Here is a 25,914-nt window from a genome sequence, read left to right on the forward strand (position 1 = left end):
GCCTCTCAAGTGCTGTCAGAATACTGAAGATAAACAAAGATGGGGAAATTTAAGGGGGAACTATCATTGTGTCCCAAGGCCCGGGCACACGCAGTAGACGACAGTAGAGGTAAGACTCCTCCCTCTTCTCTCAAAGAAACCATGAAGGAAACCTAAACATAAACAAAATATGTTCACTGTTGAAATACATCCTTCAGGAATGACATTGTGACTTTAAAAAACAGAAACGTCCCAACTACATTATTTTTGTCAATTTCCCACTGAAATGAGGTGTAAAATTAGATTTTTGTTTAAGAATGAAAATATTGTGTGCCTTATTTTTCCTTTATTCAAATAATCTTTAGTTGTTTACAGAGGTGAAATTCTAGCCTGTAACTCATCACTACACAAAGATTTATTTTTTTTTAATTTGAGTGTGTAGAAGAAATTATGAGAATTTTAAATCTTCCATTGGCAGAAAATCACAAATCTATCGTAGCATGTTGTCCTCTTATCATGAAGGAAATCCACAAAGCACAATGTCTGGGCTTGCGTATTATTAAATTATGGCTGTAAGATTAGAAGCAGGAGCTAACAGATTTTAAGCTGCCACGATCCTGTTATATTTCTTGAGAACTGACACAGAAACAGAGGGAAGTCTGAGATGAGCAGACTAATACTACGCATTCCTACAAAATCAGACATATTACAAGTCATATATTTTTATTTTTCCAAACAGGTGTATCGTCACTAATTTATGATTTTAAAGTTCTTTGTTCAGCCTCTGTGTGCATGTGTCTTTTGTAGAAGGAGGGAAATGGAGTATTGGTACAAAATTAACAATATAAAACAGACTGGGTTGTACATAGTAAGGTGTGTGTGTGTGTGTGTGTGTGTGTGTGTGTACTGGCAGGGGTGGAGAGTGTGCATCTGTATTTTAGTGCCGTGGCCAATGTGTGAAGAACAGGATCCAACAAGACCTCAATGTCCTTGTATTTATTGAGATGGAAAATCCCTGTAAAGCACTTTTTTCCCTCTGAAAATGTTTTGTTTTGTTTAAAAAAAAAAAAACATGAAATGAAATGAAACAAAACGTTTATTTGATAGACCGTGCATTATTAATGTTTTGTGTACTAAATTGCAATAAAATAGAATGTGACATTTTTGTGGTTTTGGTTCATTTCTGAGGATTCATTAGGAAAGCAATAATTCATTTTTATTTTCCCACACAACATGTGGGCCACAAAGCAAAGAAAATTGGGTACAATGACTAAAAGGATATTTAGAATGGCAAAGGTATGAATAAAATCCGTACACATAAGGTAATTATAGCTTCAATGTGTTTTTTAAATTAAGCATGATGTTTTACTTTCTCATCACTTCTTGTGATTGTGGTTTGGTACATGTTTAGTTCTTTGGTTGTAGGAACATGTATATAGTGGCCCTTTATTTTTTGGAAAATGTGTACATCCACGTGTGTGTGTGTGTGTGTGTGTGTGTGTGTGTGTGTACTGGCAGGGGTGGAGAGTGTGCATCTGTATTTTAGTGCCGTGGCCAATGTGTGAAGAACAGGATCCAACAAGACCTCAATGTCCTTGTATTTATTGAGATGGAAAATCCCTGTAAAGCACTTTTTTCCCTCTGAAAATGTTTTGTTTTGTTTAAAAAAAAAACATGAAATGAAATGAAACAAAACGTTTATTTGATAGACCGTGCATTATTAATGTTTTGTGTACTAAATTGCAATAAAATAGAATGTGACATTTTTGTGGTTTTGGTTCATTTCTGAGGATTCATTAGGAAAGCAATAATTCATTTTTATTTTCCCACACAACATGTGGGCCACAAAGCAAAGAAAATTGGGTACAATGACTAAAAGGATATTTAGAATGGCAAAGGTATGAATAAAATCCGTACACATAAGGTAATTATAGCTTCAATGTGTTTTTTAAATTAAGCATGATGTTTTACTTTCTCATCACTTCTTGTGATTGTGGTTTGGTACATGTTTAGTTCTTTGGTTGTAGGAACATGTATATAGTGGCCCTTTATTTTTTTGGAAAAATGTGTACATCCACGTGTGTGTGTGTGTGTGTGTGTGTGTGTGTGTGCGCGCGCGTGTGTGCACCTTTTGTGTATGTAATGTGTATTTGTAATGAGGCAGGAAGGGTGCAAAATGAGAAAGATTCCCTGTGTGCAAAGGACTGCTGCCTTTAAAAGAATTGATGTGTTATTCATTTTATTCATTGACCTAATTTTTAAATCTTCAACTAAAGGCAAAGTGGTTCAGGATGACAGGCGTTCGTACCACAACAGATAATCTGCTAAAAACAGATTATGGTGAAGAGTTAAAGAGTCGTTTGGTTTTTAATGAGTGCATGATCCTTACCCTGCAGATCTGTGCACTTTTAACATTATCTGCACATTAGTAAGAGACATTATTTGGAAACTTTTGTTACATGGAACACGCATGCATCTTCCTGCCTATACGGGAACCCTTTTAATTCCATATCTTTAGTACTAAAATATTGATTTGATAACTGAACTTTTCAATGATGACCTACTGGGGCATGAACACAACATGCATAATCCTGTTTACTAACATGTAGATTTGGAATGTCATGTTTTCATGGTGATATTTTGAATATTATCTACATCTTTGTATGCAGGAACATCATCAGGATTTGAATATGTATGTAACCGATATCAAGGGTAAAAAGTGCATCAAAAATCAAAACAGGGCATTCATGTTAAACAAACAGGAAGCCAAGGTGTAATGGTTTTTTTGTTTTTCTTTGGCCAAGGGTTGCATATAACTGTTTCATTGCAATCAAATCAGTGTTGATTCAGGCTTAGAAATTTCTGATTTGATCAGGTTAAAACATCTTTTTTTTTCATGGTATAAAACTTATTAACCTGCAGGAAACTGATATTCACTGATAGAAAACTTAGATTTAGCTAAACACTCAATTTAAATAAGAAACAATGTTTTCTTGGCTCATAGAAATGCATGGGTTCAAATAGATGCGGTATGTTTGTACAACCAACAACTAAACTCTACACACATTTCAAATTAAAGTTTATTTAATTCAAACTGGATGAAAGACTGGACACAGTGTTTTGCCCTTAAATTGCCCACCCCACACACACACACACGCTTATACTTCTATCTTTGTGAGGACCTTAAAAAAAAAAGAAAATAAATAATAAAACAAACGATACAATATGAACCTATTTTTTGCTTTTCAGTCATTATATGTCTTATACAAAATCAAAGACACAACACAGAATCAAGACATTTTCTATAGTTTTAATATAACTAAAATGAAAATGTTAACTGCAGTTTAATAAAAAAAAAAAATAAATAAATCATTTAATATCGCTGGTCTCTTCAGGTCTGGTTGCAGCAGATTTTTCAGGATCGGTGCCAACAACCTCATCCCAAGCTTTCCGACAAGTGTGCACAATCCACTCATGTTCCGAGTCATCTGTTGGAAAGATTTGATTTCTAATTATTGAGATTTTTTGTTAATGGTGCTAAAAACAAAGTTTGGATTAAAAGTAAATTGTTTTTCTAAATGTTTGACATATGTCCAAATAGGAAAAAGAAATACAAACTGCAGTCTAAAGTCTAAAGGGTGCACAGCCGGGAGCTGTATTCATCTTGCTGAACTCACTTAAAAGGTTTAAATCAAATCTGTAATAACCAGTAGCCTACATAATTAAATCGCAGGTCATTTTGTGTGTGAGGCTGCAACAGTGAAGTGCCATTCAATTCTCGGGTAAATTTGTCAAATCAAGATAACCCTGACAATTAGGAGAAAATAACTTCTCAGAGCCACTTCAGACACCAATAAATAATAACCCCCAAAAATGAATGCCAGTTTTTTTAAACCGAAACGACTGCCAGAGGAGCTGATAATACACCAGTTTTTCATTGTTAAAACTGAAATGAGTAGCTAATTGCAGGGGAAGTGAGCTTTCTCTGGAGCGCGTGCAGCTGCACGCACTTGAGCGGCTCGCGGGCCTCACCCCCAGGTTCCACTGCGCGCGGGGTTCCATTGTACAGAGGAGCAGGTTTGCAGCTCTCGGACTGATTGTGTGTAATTGCCAGCAATGGCCGTCAACACTAAGAGCCACTTCAACTATAAACACCCTTTCCCCTCCTCTCCTCCCTTTCTCTGTCTGTCCGTCTCTCTTTCTACCTGCTCTGATCGGAGGTCAATTGAACATATCGGACACGCGGACAGCTGCCACGCAAACATTTCCACCAGTCTTTGTGACACACTTGTTAGTGGAAAAGGTAATTATTGAAGCCTACGCATCGCTGCGTCACTGTGTTGCCATGAGACTGACCTCGCTTGGCCATGAATAACAACCTGCCTTAATGATAATTAGATTGGGACATTTTCATATTTGCTGTAATTCTTCCTGCTTGAGATCGTATAGCAGCGTTTATCTCAGGATTTAAGTCATATGTAATTGGTACCTTGAGTTATTTGAGGGCACAGGTGGCTGGTATGTGTAGGTAATTTCCTGCAATCTGAGGAAAGCAGGACATTTTTGTGATTTGGTTTTACCAGTTTTTCAAGTCAATGCATGTAATTTATAGACTGTGATTCGGCAGTTCAACAGCTAAATAAAGAAATAAATCAATAAAATCACATTATAGCTCTGGTTCTCTCAGTAAGGTAATGATACAGGCAAATTTTTAGGGTAAATTTCAGAGAAAAAATGTGCCTGTATCATCACTTTAATATTCAATGAAGTGCAGCACTGACACACACTTGTTTTCTGGTTGATATCCATCCCGACTGTAACAACCTGCACGGACGACCTTTGTGCAATGTACACAGAAGAGAGAATGTGTGGACGTGATAATGGCACCTTGTTAAAGTCTGTTTATCTTAATCCTTAAAATACACTCTGAAGGAAAAGTGTTTCCTTCCAGCCTAATGGCAGTGAATTAACACACACACACACACACACACACACACACACACACACACACACACACGGCTTAATTAGCAAAAGCAAAAATCAGCTTTCTTGTACCATAGTGATTTGCATAAGAGATAATTGCATTCTGCTGGATTTGAGGGTGAAGTAGAAAAATAGTATAGTATTCATGTAAATAGTAAAGCTACGACTGTGATGTCATCAAGAGACAAACTGGACTGGATCCACTGACAGTGACAAGGAGCTCAACTTAAAAAGACTTACTGTAGTTTTAATATGCATGGTCATTATATGCTACTAAAAACACATTTTGTGGTTTCCAACTAGAGGCACTACAATGAATCAAACCTAAATGTGAAAAAGTTCAAACAAACATTCAAACGTACATGTATAAGTCGTCTCCAATTCACTGTAAACAGAGCGGCCCTTGGTTTTGAGTCTTGATCAAATCCCAGAAAAAGCTGCGTTTTTCTTGTTTCTACCTGTGAAGGCGAGACACTGATCTTTAAATTGTTAATCCTTCAGTCACAGTTCACAGGATTACCTAGTGAATCCTGTTTTATGGTGATTTTTTTGTCTCAAAGACGTATGAAAAATGAGAGTTTCAGGAAAGGCAGCGTGAGGATATGTTCCACTCCCCAGGGCCCGGCTGATTGTATCTGTCTGTGAAACACCTCGGCTGGACGAGGACAAAGGGAGGGGCCGTGGTTTGGTCACCAGAGGTGTTTTCCTTGGCAGTGGAATGTTTTCAGTGTGGAACTCTTTCTGCGCAGAGTTTCAAAGGGAAGCGGTTATTCCAGAAACAGGAAAGTGCTACAAAAAATATGGCAACACATGGCCCCTGCTGGAGCTGGCCCCGCCTCCTGCACCGCTGTCGAGTGCTGCTGCCTGTTGCCAAGAAAGAATATACATAACTGACCGTGTGTGTGTGTGTGTGTGTGTGTGTGTGTGTGTGTGTGTGTGTGTGTGTGTGTGTGTGTGTTTGAGCATGTTCTGTTATTAAAAACATTCAGTCAGTGGTGGAGATTTGATTGTGCAGATGTGCCGTCTGTATCTCTTCCCTTCATTGCTCTTTAATTAGTTTTACAGAGTAATGCAAATGATTTATATTGCAACTCCAAACCTAAGTAACAACAATCTACATCAGTAATGACAAATTAAAGTACAATTATGTGTCTCTGGAAGTTTGGGGGAAAGCCTTTTTCAGTTGTTTGAATTTTAATTATTTAGTTGTTTGATAATTTGATTTGTTTTTCAGATTTAACAGTAAGCATTTCATTGTGTTGTCGTCTGTTTGCTTTATTTAAGCTGGGTTGGGACACAGTGGCAGTAAGTGGAACCACAGGTTTGCTGTAATGCTTTCACATCACTATAAAAATGCAAATAAAAAAAAAAAATCCAGAAAAACAAAATCAAACCATGATCCAAATCTCAATCATTGTACTCCATTAGCTGCTAAACAAAGAGTGTTTTAAAATATATGTAAACAAAATGTGCGTTAATTATTTGTGTTTATATCATGCATGATCCTTGTGATTTTAACTGTTTTACTTTAAAAAACTTTCCTTCAATTATTAGCAAAACAAACAAAATTTATGACATTTCTAGCCTGTCAGCCATCCCTATTTTTCATCTTCAGAGCTGAAAACACACCTGATGTCTGCCACCAATGAGGATTCATGAAGACAAATGTGTTTTTGTTTTTCTTATAAAATACTTTTACACAATGCAAAAGTATTTAGTAAGCCACATGACAAATAAACATGCAAATAACCATCAGCTGCACAGATCATTTTTAAAATGCGAAGACAGAGATGGATCAGTCAATGCCGTATGTGAGAGATGAGTTGAAGAGATGAAAAACTTCACCTTTTCATCCTAATGACTAATTACTGTGGGCGTAAAGTAGAGGATGCACGTTCACGAAGAAGGTTGGGAGAAACAACGTCTGTGATCCTTGAATGTTCATCTCTCCCCACCTGCAATCACTCATCACTGATACACACATATTGTACAGTCACAGAGACAGAAACACACACCCAGACATTCCATTCTTTCCGTCTTCTGTGTGCTTCAGGTGGTGACTTTGTATCCAAATGACCCGTCTGACTCCTGCTGATCTTGCTTGAACCCCCTTTCCAAAGTTGCTCTCCCTTTTTTTAGTGTGACTTATCCCAATATCTCTACACCAAATAGACCTTAATTCCTACTGCTTTCAAATAGATTGTTCATATAATCTACTGAGAACTGCCTGAGTCCATCATCCAAACCAGTCACTGAAATACTGGTAAATAATGATGATGTGACTCAATGCCTCTCAAAGGTTGTAAAACATAATGAGCAACTACTTAAACTTGGCATTATAGATATGAAATAAAGCATGATTCTGTAAGTGAATGGCATTTCTTTTGAATCAGAAAACAAATTTGATTGGCAATTTAGGAGAATATTGTTTTTCGAGACTATTTTCTTCTAAACAGGAAGACAGGAAACAATGACAAATGTCAGCCCATGTGTCAGTTACGTAGGGCTTTTGTCATCATCCATTGGTTACACAGACTGCTCCCTTTGCTTGCAGTCATTTTGGACAACGCCCTTCAACAGCTCCTCTAAGCCATGTAAATGCTTCCTGGTCCTTGCCCTAAACACGGGAGTAAAGTGACATTTCTAATGTTTTTGCAGAATTAGTGGACTGCACCACTTACAATCAGATTCAGTCTAAGCCTGTAACTGTACATTGGTGTCTGAAGTGCTGTGCATGCCATAAAGAGGTTCAGCCATCTTATCATTATTCTTTATCCAAGGTGATTAGTACTTGGGGAGCAGTTTGGGGTTCAGTGTCTTGCTCAAGGATTTAACATGCGCAACAAACCACAAGCTTAGAATTAATGGCCAACCTGCTCTACCACCTGAGCTACAGCCACTCGTTGTGAAATGATAAATTATTAGCTGAAGGTTTTGAAAAAAAATTATGAGGTAATGTAGAAACAGGATTCACTATAGTATGGGTTACTTTTGAGAGTTAGTGTTTCAGTAATGTCATATCTTACTTTTGAACTCTTTGGGCACTGGAGGTTCCCACTTAGTAATTCCAGCTGACACTCTCACCTCTCTCCATTTCCTCTATCATCCTACGTTTTCGATATGTTGTACCAGTACGCTTGAAAAACCCCTTCATACATGCAGGCGTATCAGCAGCTCCTTGATGACAAGAAATCAGTTCAATTCCAAAAATACTCTATACCTCTTGGGGAATATTAGCAACAGATCCTATTGTTTCACTACTTGGCACTATTCCAAGAAGGGCTGTTTGTCCAAGTTAACAACGGTAACTAAGGAGGGCAGGACTTTGCAATAGGTCAGTTTTGGCCCGAGAGTAAAGTTTAGCCTGTTATTTCCAAGCAATGATATTTAGTTCCAGGGGGTAGAACTTGAATCATCTGGGTTTTAAAACAGTTCCATATGGGTCCCTTTTGCAACTTCTTTCTTGATATGAGGCTTTGTCTTCACTGTTTTCACTGGCCTAGTTCTCCCTTGTCCTACATCCACCAGTTGTAACCATTACATGTGGAGCTCCTTCCTCTTTCCTTGCTACCGCAAACGTCCCCACTGGGAGGGTGGGTCTTCCCTGTGTCCCATCATACTTGCAGTCCTCATCCTGGGCGGAAGTCATGAGGCAATAAATTCTGTCTTCACACCCACTCTGACAAATGTGCCTTCACCTCCCAGGGTTGAAAAATAAAGCCATACAGGATACAGGACCATTCTTCTCAAGAATTGCATACCAAGACAAGAAGGAGAGCACACATAGATATAAATAGTGTATGTGATATATACAAGCCACATATACAGAGACATTTCTCCACACACATGCAAATAAACACTACGGAAAAAAAAACAAGGCACACATCAATTAAATAGTTCCTGTTGGACTCCATATTTATCTAAATCAAAACAGAGTCCAAGCATTGTTGGAAAGTGCTCAGTTCCTCTTCTTTTTCATCTCAATATCCAAAAAAAATATCCTTCCACTCATCCTCCTCTTTTGTTCTCTTCCTCCCTATTTCTCTCTCTCCATCATTCCACTGATCAACACCAGAACTATAATGATGATGAACAATCCGCATCAAGGAAAGAATCACAAAAACATATTTTTGTCTTCTTACACATGCTGATGACATCTGGCGAGGATGTGGCTCCTCTCCTCCGTTGCCTTCTCTCTCTACACATATGTAAATGAGATTTGTGTGCTTGTGGAACTAATCTGTATTATGTTGCAAGTAGCTGATCTGAATACAAATATTCTGCCCAAAATTACATTTTGAACCTTAGGGAGCTTATGAGTCATAACACATGTCTGCATTCTTAAGGTAAGACACGATAAAATCAATTCAAATACAAAATAAAACAGATTCAGGAATTATCAGATGAAAATCATTGATATTGAATGCACATTGAAAGACATTGAAGCTGAACTTCGTCTTCTTTCTTAAATGATTGAAGAATACCGGAAATCGTCTGATTTGAATGCTTGCTGCATTTATGCAACTAAAAGCGAGAGTCATGTATGATTTTGCAAAACCTCCATGCATGCAGTTTGTGAAGATACTGCATAGCACATGTCCAGTAACAAGACTAAGAGTCTACAGCCATGCTAGCAGCTTTGAAAAAGTTAGATCAATAGGATTCACCCTCTGGGAACCATGAATGCGTGTAAAAACTTTATGGCAATCCATTCATTAGCTGTTGAGATATTTCAGTCTGGACCAAAGTGGTGGACAGACCAACAGACCAACTGACCCACAGGCAGATATTGTCATCCCAAGAGCCATGTTGCTAGCAACACCCTTGATGCACCCTAATACACCCTTGATGCACAGCAATAAAACTGGACTTAACCTTGGCAAAAAGCCATTTAGAAACTGCTGAATATAAATGCTGCTGCCATGTATATCTGCATTGTCCTCCCTCCACACAAAAATCAGATTCAACACCTGGCGCCTAATTCACAACATTATGTAAAAGCATGGTGGAGAGAGACGACGAGCAGAGGATGTCAGAAATTGGGAATTTACATGTGGACACCTGACAAACCAGATTTACATCATATCAGGAGTTCCAAAACTGGGCATCCGTTCAGTGGAAAAATGTGTCTCGAATTTTCCACTTTTGACAAACAACAGAAGAAAAAAATTTTGAAATGACTGAAATAACCTATAGAAGCATGCTTATCAGATGAGTTGTAGCAGTAATCTTCCATCAGAGAATCCAGGGATAATCCATTTAAAATCATTCCATAGGTTCATTGTTATAAAATCCTTCCCATATGGCCACACTGTATGCTTTCAGACTTTCAGTTATTAAAACATGGGCAAAGACAGAGGGTCTAGCCTGAAACAAATTAAATTCAAGAGCTTCACCGTGTTTGAAAGTAGCTTCAGCAAAGCATTTCTATGTGGACTGTTGTCAGAAAAGTTGAGTTGTTGAAAAGTAGACATGATTTTACACAGAGCTACTATTTTGTATGACAAGGCAGCAGCAATGACTCCCTCAGTGCTAATGTGGCTGATTGTACGGCTTTTAATTCAGTGGATCTTCCTGAGGTATAGGCCTAAGTGGACATTTCCTTCCTTGAACAATATGAAATTATTTACCAAGAACTGGGACACAGGGAAAAAATTACATGAGGACTCTCCATTAAGGAACTAAGAGAACATCTCTGCAAAGCACTCCAACAAATCTTGACCATAGGTGCAATTTCATGTTCTTTGTAAATACCCTAAAGCATGTGTGTGCTGCAAATTGCAAACTGGAAATGAAGGTTAAATCAGCAATGTGATTACTGGAATTAACGTTATTCCTAGTTATGATCAATTATGGAAATAAGGGCCGCTGCTTTATTAAGTTTCAATATTGATACATTTGACATTAAGCAATCTATCACTGAAAAGATGTTTATATCAGTGGATATAAAACTTTGAGTGCTTAATTTGAAAAGTAAATTTGTGTTTGCTCTTTACTTTAATCTTTCTAATTTACCTTGGCACCACAGGCAAAGATGCCTGGATATTACTCAACACACAGGTACAGCCAATCTGGCATCAAGATACTAGAAAAAATGAGCACAAAATGTAAGCAGTGAGAAAAGGAGGTAAGATTTTGATTATGATAGAGACGTTGTGAAAATTATCCCTGCTTCATATGTGGACGGTGGACTGCAGCAGGTAATGCCTACTTTTGTTCATCTCACAATAATAATTGCTAGGCCAGTTCCAATAATAATAGTTCACAATATGTTTAGGTTGAAAGGTATCCATAATTTAGTTGCGAAGGATTATAATTATGAATCAAACTAAGGGGTTACATGTGCACTATATCTCCTATGGACCAGTTATCCTTGGTTTCACAGGATAGTTTCTGTCTCACCTGCATTCCTGAGGAATCTGCCCGTGTAGGAAGTGACAACTCTCGTTGTGGGGTCATAGAAACCATCTCCACAATCGTAACACCAATCAGGAATAACGCGTGGAGGATGCAGATCAGTTAGCTGAGATTCTCCTGTATGGACAGGGCAGATGGTTTGTACGGAATTATTTTCTTATGGTGATTTACTATTATCAGTTGGAAGAGTGGCTCAGAGGTTGATGCTGCTGCGCACCTAGAAGATTTTGTGTTAAAATCTTAGTCTTTTCTAATGGCTTTGGCTGTTACTTCTCTTACTACCATGTGTTCCCAATCTTAATTAATTAACAGTGTTTTAATTCTAGGCAAAGTTCAGTGATGTGAGTGTGTTTCTTTGGGAGTGGGATAGAAAAGAAACCACTGTCATCTGACTGAATGAGTGAATATGTGAGCAAATAAATGGATTCCAACCTGCAGCTCTGAGTCCATTGCACCTCTCACTGTAGAAGCGCCTATCATAGCCATCACAGTAGTCCCAGTCCTTCTCCTGGTACTGCAGACCATCAGCAAAGGTAAAATACCCCTTGTGAGGAAGCCAAATGAAAAACACAGTAAATCACCTTCATTCTTTGGTCATAAACTTTAAAGAGTTAATTCACCTAAATGAAAAAAATCTTAATTTCTCACTTGCTTCTAGTGGTTTCTGGCCATGTACAGTTGCAATGTTATGTGCCAAAATGTTGCTCTATCTGCATGTTCAACCACCTGAGTAAAATGGAAGCGAATGGAATTCCATTTGTGCTCCTCAAAGCGATGAAAAAATTACATCTGAAAACCTCAACAGCAGAAAAAATGTCCCTGTTACTCAAGACAATCCACAGACCTCACTGTTGACAGTTTTTGTTGGGACTATTTCTTTGGCAGAAAGTACTTCCAGTGAAAAAGTGTTGAAAGTGAGGTCTGGAGGTTATCCTGTGTATCCAAGACAGGGTTTCTGGAAAGATAAGTTGCTGGTGAGGTTTTCAAATGTCACTTTTCAGTGCTTTAATCACAAAAAACGATTTTTTTTAAATTTTCCTACATTGTCTTTGGGTTGAGGCAGAAATCTTAGAGATATATATCTCAAAACCTCAGCAGATGAAACCAAAACTGTCTGCACTGGGAAAGTGGAAAAATATGTCTTTTGGTATTTTGGGTAAACTGACACATTGTCTGTGTGTGTACGTGTAAGTTTTTCTCAGGAATGATACAGTTATTGGAAATGAAAACAGATTTTTTTTTTTTTTAAATAAACATACACTGTTCAGTAATTTTGTGTACTGGACACATAACAATAACATTTTCACTTCAGTGTCAGCAATATGCTTTGCAGTTATCAAAAATAGCATTAATTCTGATTATATAACGTGGATTTTTAAGAGTGCATATTTTGCACGGGATCAAATTCAAATTCAAAGAGAAGAGAAGAGAGGAGAAGACCCATATCAAAGAGGTGAATTTGTAATTTTGACTGATAATACATTACAGCTGGTTTGACAGATTTAGCCTAGTTCTTTCTATAGACCTTTTTCTCTGAAGATATTCAGACCTGTCATGGAAGGACAAGTACAGTTGTAACTAATGACAATAATGATGGCTCAGCTCCACTGAAGTGTCCCATTAAGCCATGTCAGTGAAGAAGCATGCACAGTACCAGGATCCTGGAACTAGAACATCTACAAGGAAATGGAGCCTTGATTAAGGTGATAAATTACACCTGTGCTTTTCCTGCTACAACATGTTACTATGTGTGCAGTAGAAAAGTCTGTTTACATAGATCTGACATACACAGAGGTTACGGTTAATTTTATGTTTATTTTTGTTGTCCCTTTTATTTCCTAGCACTTTTTGATAAAGTTAAAAATAGCAGTTACAATGACATTTAAACCTCAACCACAATATTTCTAATAAAACATTTATATTGCTAGAATTTTAATAGTATCTTAAAAATTAACGCACAGTGGATCTCAAACTTTCAGGCTCACGACCCTGTAAATGCTTGTTAGTAATCATAGAAGGCGTGGAGGCTAAAAATCTATGCAATAATCAAAGGGATAAGGCAAAAACTGCAAATTTTCAAAGCAGGAATATGTTTTTTTCCTATAATTAGCCTGGGGATCCTCAATCCCAAGGCTGAGAAGCATTGTTTGAAGGAAGAGGTGCAAGTTGCAGCATGAGCTATAAGCTACCAGATATAATTTCCAGAGTTTGAATTTCTGAGTTTATTGGATGGTTTAGGTCACTTCTGAATGGAAGCAGGTTTTCTTGGGCTGGCATCGATGCAGGTGCAAGGTAGTCTGTGCCAAGGTTAGTCATGGTTCAGAGCTGCTATCATTTCACATGAACCGCAACTGCAATGATGATAATAATTGGAGTGATCGCTGTTGTGGCAAAGGCCCATGAAAGATTGCATCAGAGCAGGAGAGACTATAGCTTCACACAGGAAAAAGGGAGAGAAACCTAATAACTACGACAATAATGGTGAGTGATTGCTAAAAGGGACCAGATGTGATATCAGCTATAACCAATGTGAAACACACAGTCATGCACGTGGATGCATTTATGCTGACATACATGCAGGGACACACACACACACACACACACACACACATGCACACAACTCCTCACCTGTTTAGCTATGCCGTTTTCCCAAGTGGCCTCATATTTACTTCCATTTGGAAAGTGTAGCACTCCTTTGCCATGGAACATCCCATCCTTCATCTCTCCCTCATACTTAGTCTCTGTGGGAAAGGTGTATTCTCCTTTTCCCTCCATCCTGAGGAAGAGCAGAGGTGGTCAACAGTGCGCTCTCAACTTTTAGTTAACTATAAACCATTTTGTGATTAATTTGGTTGTGTGAACCCTGCTGTTTTTCGGGTTATGAAACATTTATATTAATTTACCTGCCATTTGTTGTGTCTCCTTCGTAACTGCTCCCAGTGAGCTCCATTAATGTGCTGTCTTCTTCTCAAGGTAAAGTAAAATTTAGGTACAAACCGCGGATTTCAGACAGCGCATCGGTTAAGTGCGTCGTTACCATGGCAACACGGCTACGGACAACGTATTGGAGGCTCCTAGTGAAAGCGTTCAGCATGAAGAGCAGTGGGCCGCTGTCACAGTCTTTTAAAACAATTTTGAAATAAAACTTTGAAAAAACAGCACATTCATCAAACTTAAGACCTTTTCCTAACAGCCTCTTTCACCACGCATGCGGGCGGCTTTTGTGTCGTCATCAGAGCGCGCCTCCCGGCTGGCAGCAGAGTAAACCAGACTGGCTGACCTTCTTCACGGCCTCGTCGCCCGTCCTGGAGCCTGACGAGGACCTTGAGTGTTTCAGCAGCGGTATTTGATTTTCTGCGATTTAGTTTTATTGTACAGCCATGCCCACAACGCTGGAGGTCCCCACACTGCAGGAGCTGAATGTGGACGAGGTGAGCAGCGGTTATTGTTTAGCTTGAATGAAATTCATAGTAAGACAGAAAATGCTAGCTAACTAGCTGCTAACGCTAGCTGCTACAGGGTTCAAGATAACTTTTGCTGCTGGCTTTACCAGGCTACACGGTGATCAAAGTTAGTTAGATAACCTAGATTGCTAATAGACTCGCCATTGAATCTTGTCAAATGCACTAGGTGCTGGTGAATAATCTGGCATCTTTGTAATAGCCACCATTGCAACATTAAATAGCGTTAGAGGAATCAAAATATGTCTTCAAAGCGTTATCGATGCAGGGAGCCCAACCATCATTAACTTTCTCTCTACATGGTCTTTATCGCTGTTTTCATAGTCCGTATTACCCGTGTGGGCGCAGTAACTTTACAGTGTCTGACCCCAAAACAAACCTCTGGCCGGTGTGTGTCGGCAGCAGTGTTGACATCATGGCACATTGAACTTGTCCTTGGAAGTCAGGTGTTAGCTGGGCGCCGCTTGAATCTTTTTGATACCAACCGATGGTCTAACGAACGATATGTGTGCAGGTGATAGTCGCTTTAAATTTAACAGTTTAGCAAATGTTTTAAGAATTACATTGTAATGGCAATGCCTTTAACCCCTCAGCACTAACTTCACTAACTTGTATTTTATATTGTTCTATTGTCCAGGGCTTGAAAAATAGATAAAGATTCTTATGAAATGTGCTTTAGTGCATTCACACATTCTCAATGTTAAATATAGTCTGTGAGATTAGAATTTACTTTAAGTACAGTAGAGTATTCTAATACATGTGCATCACGTGTCTGGTTTAGGGACCATTAGAGTTTAACACTGATGTGCAGTACATTCATTTATACAGTATATCATGCACCTGGCAGCATTGCTGGAAATATTGATGAGAGATACTGGGATGAGGAATGGTTGTCCTCCAAGAAACACCTCAGACCACATATCTGCCTCTTAAACCACAAAGTCTATCTTCATTGGGGTTTTTTTAATACACAAATTTAATAAACAAGATATAACTTGTAGACTACATAAAACAGCTTGTAAGTGTTTGAAGGTGTACTTTCTACTATTGGAACTAGTGTAGCAGTTTCCAGCTGCTCCTAGTTGGGCAACACACATACTCTCTGTACTGGATCCATGCTTACCTGATGCACAATCTTGAAATACTTTCTTCTGCTCTCTTAATGGGGTCACAAATATCAACAAGTGTCAGGCTACATAAAAATAAGCCTATACCTCAAAAAATGAAATTACAGTTTCGGCTCATAAGTTTACATACCCTGGCAGAATTTGATAGATGTGTGCCATTAAATAATGAAAACATGAGTGATCAGGCAAAACACATTTCTCTTATTTCGAATGGGATTCCAAATAAACTATAAGGCATCACAGAATAGCACAATCATTAAACAAAACATAGCAACAAAGAAAATAATGAGATGGTCCCCACTGAAAAGTTTGTGTACCCTTAGTTTTTAATACTGTGTATTGCCCCCTTTGGCATCAGTGATGGCTTGTAGTCTTTTGTGATAGCTGCGGATGAGGCAGTTTATTTTCTCAGGTGGTAAAGCTGCCCATTGTTCTTGGCAAAAAGCCTCCAGGTCCTGTAAATTCTTGGGTTGAGATCTCAGTCAGTCAGGAGACTGTGATGGCCACTCCAGAACCTTCACCTTTTTTTCTTTTTTTTTTTGCTTTAGACACTGAAGGGTCGACTTGGCCTTGTGTTTGTGATCATTGTCATGTTGCAAAGTCCAAATGCGTACCATGAGCATCTTCTGGGCTGATAAATACAAATTGTCCAACTATATTTTCTGATATCATATAACCATAACGTATTGGCATTTTCAAATCTTGTGATGTCTTTTTATATCCTTTTCCTGATTTATAAAGTTCAACCACCTTTTCACACAGGTCCTTTGACAGCTCTTTTGCTTTCCCAATGGGTCAGTATCCAGCAAAGTCAGTGCAGCCCTGGATGAAATGTGCAGGGGTGTCTCAGGGGCTAAGAAATTCACTGACTATTCACACACACAAACTAATTACAATCAAACAAGTTGCAGGTGTGGGAATCTTAGACGTAATATCCATTAAAGCTGTGTATGTCAACTTGTGTGTATATTATCAGGCCAAACATTCAAGGGCATGTAAACTTTTAATCAGGGGTGATATCATTTGGGTGATATCAGTTATCATTATAATTTAAAAAGGGCACACACAATTATGTGATAATAAATGGCTTCACCTGACCACTATCCCTAAATAAAAAAAGGTTTATGCATGATTAGTCTTATTTTCCAAAAAAAAAAAATGCTAATCCAAATTCCAAAAATGCCAATATTTCACTAATTCTGCCAGGGTATGAAAATTTATGAGCACAACTGTAACCACAACCCAGCATATCTATTATTCGGTAATTAATAATCGTTTTTATCCAGTCTCATTGTTTTTCACGTGTCTGTTTCTGTCCAGATCAATGTGTCATCTGCAGTGCTGAAGGCAGCTGCCCACCATTATGGCTCCCAGTGTGATAAACCCAACAAGGAGTTCATGCTCTGTCGCTGGGAGGAGAAGGACCCCAGGAAGTGTCTAGAAGAAGGGAGGAAAGTCAATGAGTGTGCACTCAACTTCTTCAGGTAACACACACCCATACATTGACACAATTACTGAAACTATCATCTTAGAAGGTTTACACATTTTACACGTTTTTCCTATAGAATCATTAGAAAAAGACTTGATTAATCAGGTATGTGGGTAGCTGTTAATAGACTAGAAACCTGTCAGAAAGCAGCAATGAGCAACGTATTCGACAGTTAAGGTGATACTTGAGATGTTCGACAGAATCTTTTTTGGAGACGAAGGCTGCCACACTGCTATCATCTGCAAAACTGAACAGTGTGCTTGTGGTCAGAGAGTGATTTAAGATGTGGCTGAACTCTGGAGCCAGCTGGAGAATGCAGAGTGTGAGAGTCAATTTAAAACCATGGTCAAGAGGATTGTGGTCAAGAGTTTTTGCATTTCTTCCTCTGTGATGGACACATGGGCAGAATAATGTGCTTTGAGGTTGCAAATACTGCTGTTGGACAGTTGTTGTTCCAGGGGTTACAGTTAAGTTTACATAGAAACTAGATTTCAGAGTTGAGATGTCTGGTTTCCTGTTCTGTAACTTGTCCTGCTAATAAGCTCTCCATTCCATCTGCTTCTACTAAGTTCACTTAACCATAAGTGGTAAGAATTTGTAGCTGGATAAGAAAGATGTGTACTAACTTTCTGATTGTCTATGTTATATCTATATGTCTAATATTTCAAGGAAAAAATGGGGCATATATTTTCCTTAATATTCCAAAATGTATCTTAATGGAAGGAAAGATGAGTGATTAACTTGCAGACAAATCAAATGTTTTTGAAAAGGTGAATACAAGAGGAAAGTTTCAAATTACCCAGAATAAAGAGCAAAGTAAAAAGAAGGTATATATATGTTTCACACACATATACACAAGAATAAAACCCTGCACAGTGGAGTGGGCTTTCGGCAGAATCAAACTTGAAGAAAGCCAAAAATACCTACAACAGGTTTTTTGGTCAAACTTTCAGCACAGCTTTCCTGAGATGCTGCCAAATATTTTAAGTTTTTTTTCCATTATGTAAGTGTACTTTGTCACAGTATTAATCTCACAGCTGTTTGTATTTTTGTATCATCTGGATTATTTTATCGAGTCAGTATTTATTCCAGCAAAGCTATTTCATTATTTATTGTTATTATTGTTCGCTTTACTTTGTGTTTATTTTAATTGAAAAAAAAACATTTTTTTTTTCTACCTTTTTTTAGGCCATTGAATAAGAGTCAGACTCTACCCCAAATTCTCAATAAACAGTTGTTATCTTGAAAGTAGTCGTGGCCAAAGTATAAGCTTTTATGTCATTTTTCTTGGCTACTTTCTTTATAAAATAACCAGTAGAAAAAAGGAATGTCAATTTTACAACATGAATAAGTTCACTAAAAAACTGCCACTGGGGGCCATTTGAGGAAGTGGTCTGGGGTTTTTCACTCTCAACTAGTATGTCTGTGTTTACTGAAAGTTTTAGACAGAGCTTTGGTTATACCCTGATTCCCATGCAGTAACTAAGGGGCTTTTGTGTGTTGGTGTGTGTCTCAAACGAGTGGTTTTGGTTGTCAAGAAGAAAAAAAAAAAAAATCAAAACCAAAAAAACACATGACCTCTAATTCAAAAGCAGAAACAAACAACCCACACTCTAACCCCAAAGATAAACTGAGAGTTATTGTGAAAGAGAAGTACCTGTAATTATTATAATGAAGAAAGATTTGAGAAAAGCTGTAATTGCACGTGGGACCTGGTTTAATTCTTGGGTACTTCTGGCAACTGCCAGCCACCTTTAGGAGCACTTCATTCACGTGACCAGTTAAGATTGTTCTTATTATGGAAACTTGTCCAAAGCAATCAGCATTTGACTAGTGGAACCCGACTAGTTAGACTAGACTTGGTTTGGATGGATGTGATTTGTTTATAAATCTAACAAATGTGTCATATATTCTTTTACAAATCTATCCCCTGAATCATTATATCTTTTAAAATATCTTTTCAGTATTTTAGGGGGAAGAGTTCCTCCTCATGCGTAGCGAATTCTGGACTGGTTTATTCCTACTCTTGCATATTTGATTCTGATTCTAATCCGTTTGCCCTGTTTCTTGTAGGCAAATCAAGGGAAACTGTGCCGAATCCTTCACGGAGTACTGGACCTGTCTGGATTATTCGAATTTGGCCGAACTGCGTCATTGTCGTAAGCAGCAGCAAGCCTTCGACAGCTGCGTCCTTGATAAGCTGGGGTGGGAGAGACCTGAGCTGGGAGACCTGTCTAAGGTAAGGCTTGTGAGGGATTGGATGTGCATTCACAATGCGAGCAGCTGGGTTGAAGGGCTCTATTCTTGCCGATTGGTGGATATGCAAGAGCCTCTGATTGCATCTGCGTAATGGTTTCATTCAGCTACAGTTTTGAGCAGGAAAATCGTGTATTTTTTTTCTGCTTTGGGTTTTCTTTTCAAAATTTAAATTGCCATTAAAATTGGCTGGCAAGCATTAATTAGGTATCAGCAATCAAAGCAAGACCAAAAACCCATCTTGACAGTAGCTTTTTGGGCATTTATTTCTGTAGTCTTTGAAAAGACACTTGCATAAACCTGGGGATCCGTGAATGGCTGTAATCAACTTCCTGGCCATTTTGCACTTGCCAGAGAGAGCTATTGTTCATGGAATCAAATCACATGAGCAGGGAAACAAAAGTACAGAAATCTAACTTACTATGAAAAATGTCCAGGTTGACTGTCCACACACTGGCAGAGTTTCTCTGGTTTCTCAGCTGTATAACAAATTAATACACTTGAGTAAAACTGCATTTGGAAAGAGTTGAGAAGAAAGAGTGACCCATTCAGGTGGGAAGATATCTAGTGTTGGAGAAAGAAAAAGGGCAAGATAGTAACAGAGAGAGAGTGTACAGGAGGAAGGGGGGAGACCTGATCCACAAGTCATACACAAAGTGCTAAGAAGGGACAAAGCAGGGGAGAGGATGGGGGATGTGGTGGGAAAAGGAGATATAAATCATGACATGAGGGAAGACCTGTAGAGGTAGAGGAGGATGGAGGATATGTGTTTCAGCAGTTCAGGGCAAAGGAGGAGTGTGAACCCACCTGCATAAACTTTTTATGGTGTATGATTTAAAGAGCGTGCAGGGCTTCATCCAAGAAAAAAACTGCACACTCTCACATGTTTCCCCAGACTCCATGCAATAGAATTTTACTGTCTGTTTTCATAGATTGGTACAATATACATATTGTACAATTTCCTAACTTGCAAAGTGACTGGATCTTGACAGGCTCTTTATAAAATTGCATCCCTAAAGCTGAGCATGTCCACCAAAATGTCTTTGCAGGAAAATGTTATTTCAGTGTGTTTACACTGTTTACAATATGTCTGACAAGTCATGCCATACATGTTCCTTGTCTTTCGTAGGTGACCAAAGTGTCGACCTCACGGCCCCTCCCCGAGAACCCCTACCATTCTAGACCACGTCCTGAGCCCAACCCGGCCATTGAGGGTAAACTGGAGCCTTCCAAACACGGCAGCAGGTTATTCTTCTGGAACTGGTGAGGCAGCTCCAGAGAGTCACTCACCTTCCAAAGCCACGGGCCCTGTCCAAAAACAGCTAGACTACATGTGACCATTGATACATCTGTGATACTTCTGAAGGTTTAAATCTCCCAGGTGCAGGCTAAAGCATTAAAGATGCTGGTTTTGGCACATTTAGGTGTGTGGGCCTGTGAGTTGATTTTGGACAGGGCTTGTGTCCTAACAGTCTCTCCAGCAGCTGTACTGTACCTCCAGCATCGTCAAACAGTTTGATTAAAGGAAGGAAGGATGGACGATTGTGTAAACAAAGTCCATGAATCCATCCGGCTTTCCTGACCACCTCTGTAAATGTAATGAGTGAACAAATGCAACATGCTGTTATTGTGGTTGTCACATAATAAAGAGATAAATTATAAGACTGGGTTTTGATGTCTCTTTTTAAGACTAAGCTGCCTTAAGACAGGACATAAAGCTTTTAACATTTACTGACGTAAGAAGGATCAATTATTTTGAGGCTTTATGGTGCCAGACACAATTTCTTTGATACTGGCAAATTGTAGACAACACCACCATGTTTGCACATCTGTGTTTTGTCAGAGTGTGTATTGTCAGACTGATGGAGGGTGAGGTTGGAGGTCAAGGCTCAGGGTCACTACCTGCAGCCAGAGAGAGCTGCTTCTGCTTCCTCCTTTTCTCCCAGCTCACTTCCTGCCTCTGACCTGAACTGGAAGAAGGCTAGAGGAGTCATTTTGGAGATGCACAGCAAAGTATGTTATTGCTGCCGGCACACGTGTGCATGTACACGCGTACTCATGGCCTTGAATAGAAGGAGATGAGAAGTCATTTCAAGACACGCTGGCCTGTGGAACACAGAGGACTGTGCCAATGCACACACGTGCACTCACGTACCACCGGGACATTGTCCAAGATCAAAGTTGAACCATGATGTGGTGAGGTGGGAGATTCTGTTGCACACAAGTTACCGTAAAAGCTCAATTTTGTGCAAGCATGCATATCATGTTTTTTTTTTTTTTAGATCTACACTAGTAGTATTGGAGATTTGAATTGCTCTACCACAACGTCAGGCGGTTTGAGTCTTTAACCCCTGCCATGTGGTTGATTTCTATGGGGACCAATAGTAATGTAAAATTTGACAGCTTTCTCATACTCATAAGCAGAGATGTGGCCCTAGGGTGTTTCTATATGATGGAAGGATCTTGTTTCAGGGCACAAAAACAAAGGGACTTGACTTTAGGGAGGTCAACAGCTATCAGCTGACAGTCACTTAGATTTTATTCAGAATATGTAAAAATACACTTGGAGCTTTATTTGTTTTTGCTTATTCTAGATGGAGAACTGATATTATGCCTACTGATTGTGTTTTCTGTACTGCATGTTTTCAGCCGTTTCCCACAAGTTTCTTTTCATCCTACAGACAGCAAATTCAGCAGTGCACAGTCACAGCTTATTGCCAAAATAACCATGTACTTTCTTTGTGTACAGTAGCTCCATGTATGTATGCAGACAGGAGCGTGCTTGTCTCTGTATTTCTATAAGGCGTCACTGACAGTAGTTGCAGAAATCCCCTCACAAGGTGTGGTCTGGACCTGCGGCTTGCACAGGAAACGTCTGACAGACCTTCTGACCTGGACAGTGGGACAAAGGGAGGAGGGAAGAAGGGATTTAAAGAGAAAAGGAGGTGTGGACAGAAGGAAACATGGAGGAGAAGGGGGCAAGGGACAGAAAGGAGTTAACGAATAAGAAAATAGGGAAGGAGGTAAAAGAGGGATAAAGGGAAGGAAATGATGAAAGGGGAGGAAAAGAAAAGAAGCAACAGTTAAGGGGAGGCAAGGAATTAAAGGAAATGAGGTGGGACAAGGAAAAAGTGAGATCCAGAGAGGGCAAGATGGGGAATGACTTGAAAGCAGACAGACGGAGTGGGGGTTCAGAGGTTGTTCAGTGGCTGGCAGTGAGGCCCTAGGGCTCGTGGCAGGCCTGTCTCCATGCGACTTGCAGGAAGCAGAGGGTCATCGTTGTTTGACACGGCACCGCCACAGGAAACGGGCTCTGGCACAGGAAAGAAATACAATACAGGGCTTTCACGAAGCTACAGCCCGCCTGGGAGCCTGACGCGCTAAAATACTCAAACAACCGGGCTTGTTCATAACACACGACTGTCAATATTCCCATTGTTCAGTGTCAGGTTGGGCATAATAAAATGAATGTTTGAAGTGGTGATGGTCACTAAGTGTTTGAAACTGAAGATGGAGTTCAAGCAGGCATAAAACATCATTTTGATTTTCAGCAGTCAGTGCACCACTATTTATGTCCCCATGCAAGTTTGTGGTAAATGAACCTATTAAAAAAAAGATAGATAATCCAGTGCCGTCTGAAATCTTTAACAGAAAACATTAACATTGGCTTTCCATTTTCTGAATTACATTATCAGTGCATTATTTTTCTTTAATAAGTAACACTACAGTGCAATTCTACGAGACATCTGCTGCATCCATGCCATTAAGAGCCCTGAACATGTGGGTGCACTTGACTTGAAAACTCTAAAAATGTAGGTGTGTTTGATTTGTTTATGTGTAATGTGCCTTCCTAGCCATTTCACTCTGTGATCTTTTAGACCGTACATGTTGTTGAGTGCCGCTTTCATGTCTCCTCTCACCCCCCCATACTGCACAGGGCGGCTTTGAACTGGCATGCAGGTTGCTGTATGCCACTAGTGCCGCCACTAGACCCCGGACCACCGCTCATGGAGATTAATAATCTGAGAACTTCAAAAAGGGCCAAACTCACACAAAAGCACATGTGCTCAGTTACACAGCGGACATTGTTGTTTTTAATCTGTCTGTTTTCTGAGAAGAGCCATGCAGGCACAAGTAGGCCCTGCTGGGTTTACTTACACAACCTCCAACACCAGCATTCATAACAAGTTCAGACCAAAATTAATTAATTTCATTGGAATAGCCACAAAGGGTCGATTCGCTTGCTGAAGGTCAAGAAAGTTTACACTGTGCTTCAATTTTTTTTGAACATGTGAATTTATGTCTTGACAGTGCAGACCTCTGAGGGAACAGAAGACCCAAATGAAGAAAGCTGTCGTATAAACGGTGTTGCACCATTCAATTTCATAAAAAACCTGGTTCCGCAGAGTATGAACTCCTGCACGTGACACATACGGCATGGTTTGTGGTGAGCTGTAAGCTGGAGCGAACGGCACAGATATGTTTCTTTGAAATAACTGTGTTAATTCATCGTCCAGTGTGAGGATGAGAAAATGAATTTTGCAGTGCTTCTTTCTGGTGTGCCTGGGCGCTAAGCAATCACACTCTTTGCCAAAGTCAGAGATGTTGTGGATAATGAAAGAAATGGTGGAAATATTTGGTCTTTCAGCAAACGTGGTAAGAGTCAATTTCCTGCATATGAAGCTGTTTGCTTTTTCTTTTTTTTTTTACACACCCTTTAGTTGAGCTGTTTTTAATAATGGTATTGCAAAATAGACTTGATGGTAGAGGGTCAAGACTGGGCAAAAAATTTTGAGATAAATAAAGAATGCTGCAGAATATTACATTTTAAGGAAATATATCTTTTAAAATTTGTTCCACACTTGCATTAATTTTTTGGGGGGGGGGGTATTGCCACTTGGGGCAGTGGAAACAAGCCGTGAGCAAGCATTGACACGTAATTTTTTAAGTCGATATGGTAAACAGTTGCCTATTTACACTCCCAGCACATATGGAGCCATATTAGGATTTATTTTGAGATGTGTTTCTGGCCACCCGGCAGATGTAAGTACAACATTCAGTATACACAAATATTTGGTTCTTTAGCTGACAAACGTTCCATTTAGCGCACCAGCTAGTCGCTAAACGTCTGCCATGTGGTGCTGAGCAGGTAGTGTGCAGTGGGTTTTAAGAACTTTTTCGCTGAAAACAGCTGCCTGCGGTGGCAGAAAACGAAGTTATGATGAGAGCTATGGCTATAATGAACCAAAACAGTAGGGTTGCGGGCTGGAAAACCAAAACAATGAGCTGTAAGATGCCATAAAGCTCCATAAAGCTGAGGGAAACTGCAGAGTCAGGTCAGAATTGTCTGTTTGTCACTAGGAAAGACCCTTTTCACATTATAAATAGTACTTTGTTCCACTGTTTTTTATAAATATATAGATTATAGCCACTTTAAATTACCTCTACATTTAATTTTATTTGTTGAGGATTGATTCTCCTCAACCCTTCTTCACACTAAAACCACATTCAGAGAGCAATTGGGATTAAGTGCCTATGTAAAGGGGAATTTAACAGAATTCTCTGTAATTCTCTCTAACAGAAGGTTTGCACGCACACACACACACACACACACACACACACACACACACACACACACACACACACGTGCACACACAGAACATAGGTCCTCACAGCCTAAACCTGTTTGGGGCCAGAGGGATGACCATCACTTGTGTTTTGCATGCCAGTCAGACACGCTTCACAGCTGCTCTTTCATGCTGCAGTTTTGCCAAACGCCTCTGAATGCCGTGCCTAAGATAACATTTAGTAAATTTTTAGGTTTCACTCAAGGTGTTAGTTTGCCAGAGGCAAGACGGAGCAGGAGAGCTCTTTCTCCACAGCACATTAAATGAAGCTCAGTCACACACACTCATGGACAGACAATGAAATACACTGACGCATGTGAATGCCGATAAACAACCTCGGACAAATGAATAGCAAAAAAAAGACACATGCAAGCACACACATTAACAACAGTGATAAATATCTTCCCACGATGTATGAGTTATGATTAAATCTGGAGGACATAGCTGACATTTTTGTTTTTTAGAATTTACAATTACAAAGCAAAAGTTTTTTTTTTTTCATTGTAAGAGATGGAGTATTATTTTAAATGATTTAAGACATTTGGAGGGATTTACTGAGGACTCAGCAAGCTCTT

At 39.2% G+C, this 25,914-nt stretch overlaps 2 protein-coding genes across 4 annotated transcripts; one reads left to right on the forward strand and one right to left on the reverse strand.

The window, feature by feature from the left end:
- Positions 1-46: 46 nt before the first annotated feature.
- On the reverse strand, positions 47-14,599 carry morn5 (MORN repeat containing 5). Of its 3 annotated transcripts, none has more exons than XM_040157518.1 (5): positions 14,283-14,599; positions 14,008-14,155; positions 11,812-11,923; positions 11,365-11,496; positions 47-152 (listed from the first exon to the last, which is right to left on the reverse strand). In XM_040157518.1, the coding sequence occupies exons 1-5, from the start codon at positions 14,327-14,329 to the stop codon at positions 64-66; spliced, it is 528 nt and encodes a 175-aa protein (XP_040013452.1). In that variant the 5' UTR covers positions 14,330-14,599; the 3' UTR covers positions 47-63. The 3 variants fall into 3 exon arrangements, with proteins under 3 accessions (XP_040013452.1, XP_040013451.1, XP_040013453.1); XM_040157517.1 differs by lacking the exon at positions 47-152 and adding an exon at positions 3,115-3,467 and having other exon boundaries at positions 14,283-14,595; XM_040157519.1 differs by lacking the exon at positions 47-152 and adding an exon at positions 7,874-8,704.
- Positions 14,600-14,635: 36 nt separating this feature from the next.
- ndufa8 (NADH:ubiquinone oxidoreductase subunit A8) lies at positions 14,636-21,379 on the forward strand. The gene is made up of 4 exons (XM_040157520.1): positions 14,636-14,810; positions 17,288-17,451; positions 19,530-19,695; positions 20,842-21,379. The coding sequence occupies exons 1-4, from the start codon at positions 14,760-14,762 to the stop codon at positions 20,977-20,979; spliced, it is 519 nt and encodes a 172-aa protein (XP_040013454.1). The 5' UTR covers positions 14,636-14,759; the 3' UTR covers positions 20,980-21,379.
- The last annotated feature ends 4,535 nt before the right edge of the window (positions 21,380-25,914 follow it).

Source organism: Xiphias gladius, chromosome 20, assembly GCF_016859285.1.
Source record: "Xiphias gladius isolate SHS-SW01 ecotype Sanya breed wild chromosome 20, ASM1685928v1, whole genome shotgun sequence".
Lineage (NCBI taxonomy): Eukaryota > Metazoa > Chordata > Actinopteri > Istiophoriformes > Xiphiidae > Xiphias > Xiphias gladius.

What these genes read in the sequence shown, in the direction of transcription:
- morn5 (XM_040157517.1), bottom strand. Translation starts at nt 14,329, where the DNA reads ATGGAGCTCACTGGGAGCAGTTACGAAGGAGACACAACAAATGGCAG. An exon ending in GGAGACACAACAAATGGCAG is followed by an intron (nt 14,156 to 14,282) that starts GTAAATTAATAT and finishes GCTCTTCCTCAG; the next exon opens with GATGGAGGGAAAAGGAGAAT. An exon ending in CAGATTCCTCAGGAATGCAG is followed by an intron (nt 3,468 to 11,364) that starts GTGAGACAGAAA and finishes TCTTTCCAACAG; the next exon opens with ATGACTCGGAACATGAGTGG.
- ndufa8 (XM_040157520.1), top strand. Translation starts at nt 14,760, where the DNA reads ATGCCCACAACGCTGGAGGTCCCCACACTGCAGGAGCTGAATGTGGAC. An exon ending in TGTGCACTCAACTTCTTCAG is followed by an intron (nt 17,452 to 19,529) that starts GTAACACACACC and finishes TGTTTCTTGTAG; the next exon opens with GCAAATCAAGGGAAACTGTG. An exon ending in AGCTGGGAGACCTGTCTAAG is followed by an intron (nt 19,696 to 20,841) that starts GTAAGGCTTGTG and finishes TGTCTTTCGTAG; the next exon opens with GTGACCAAAGTGTCGACCTC.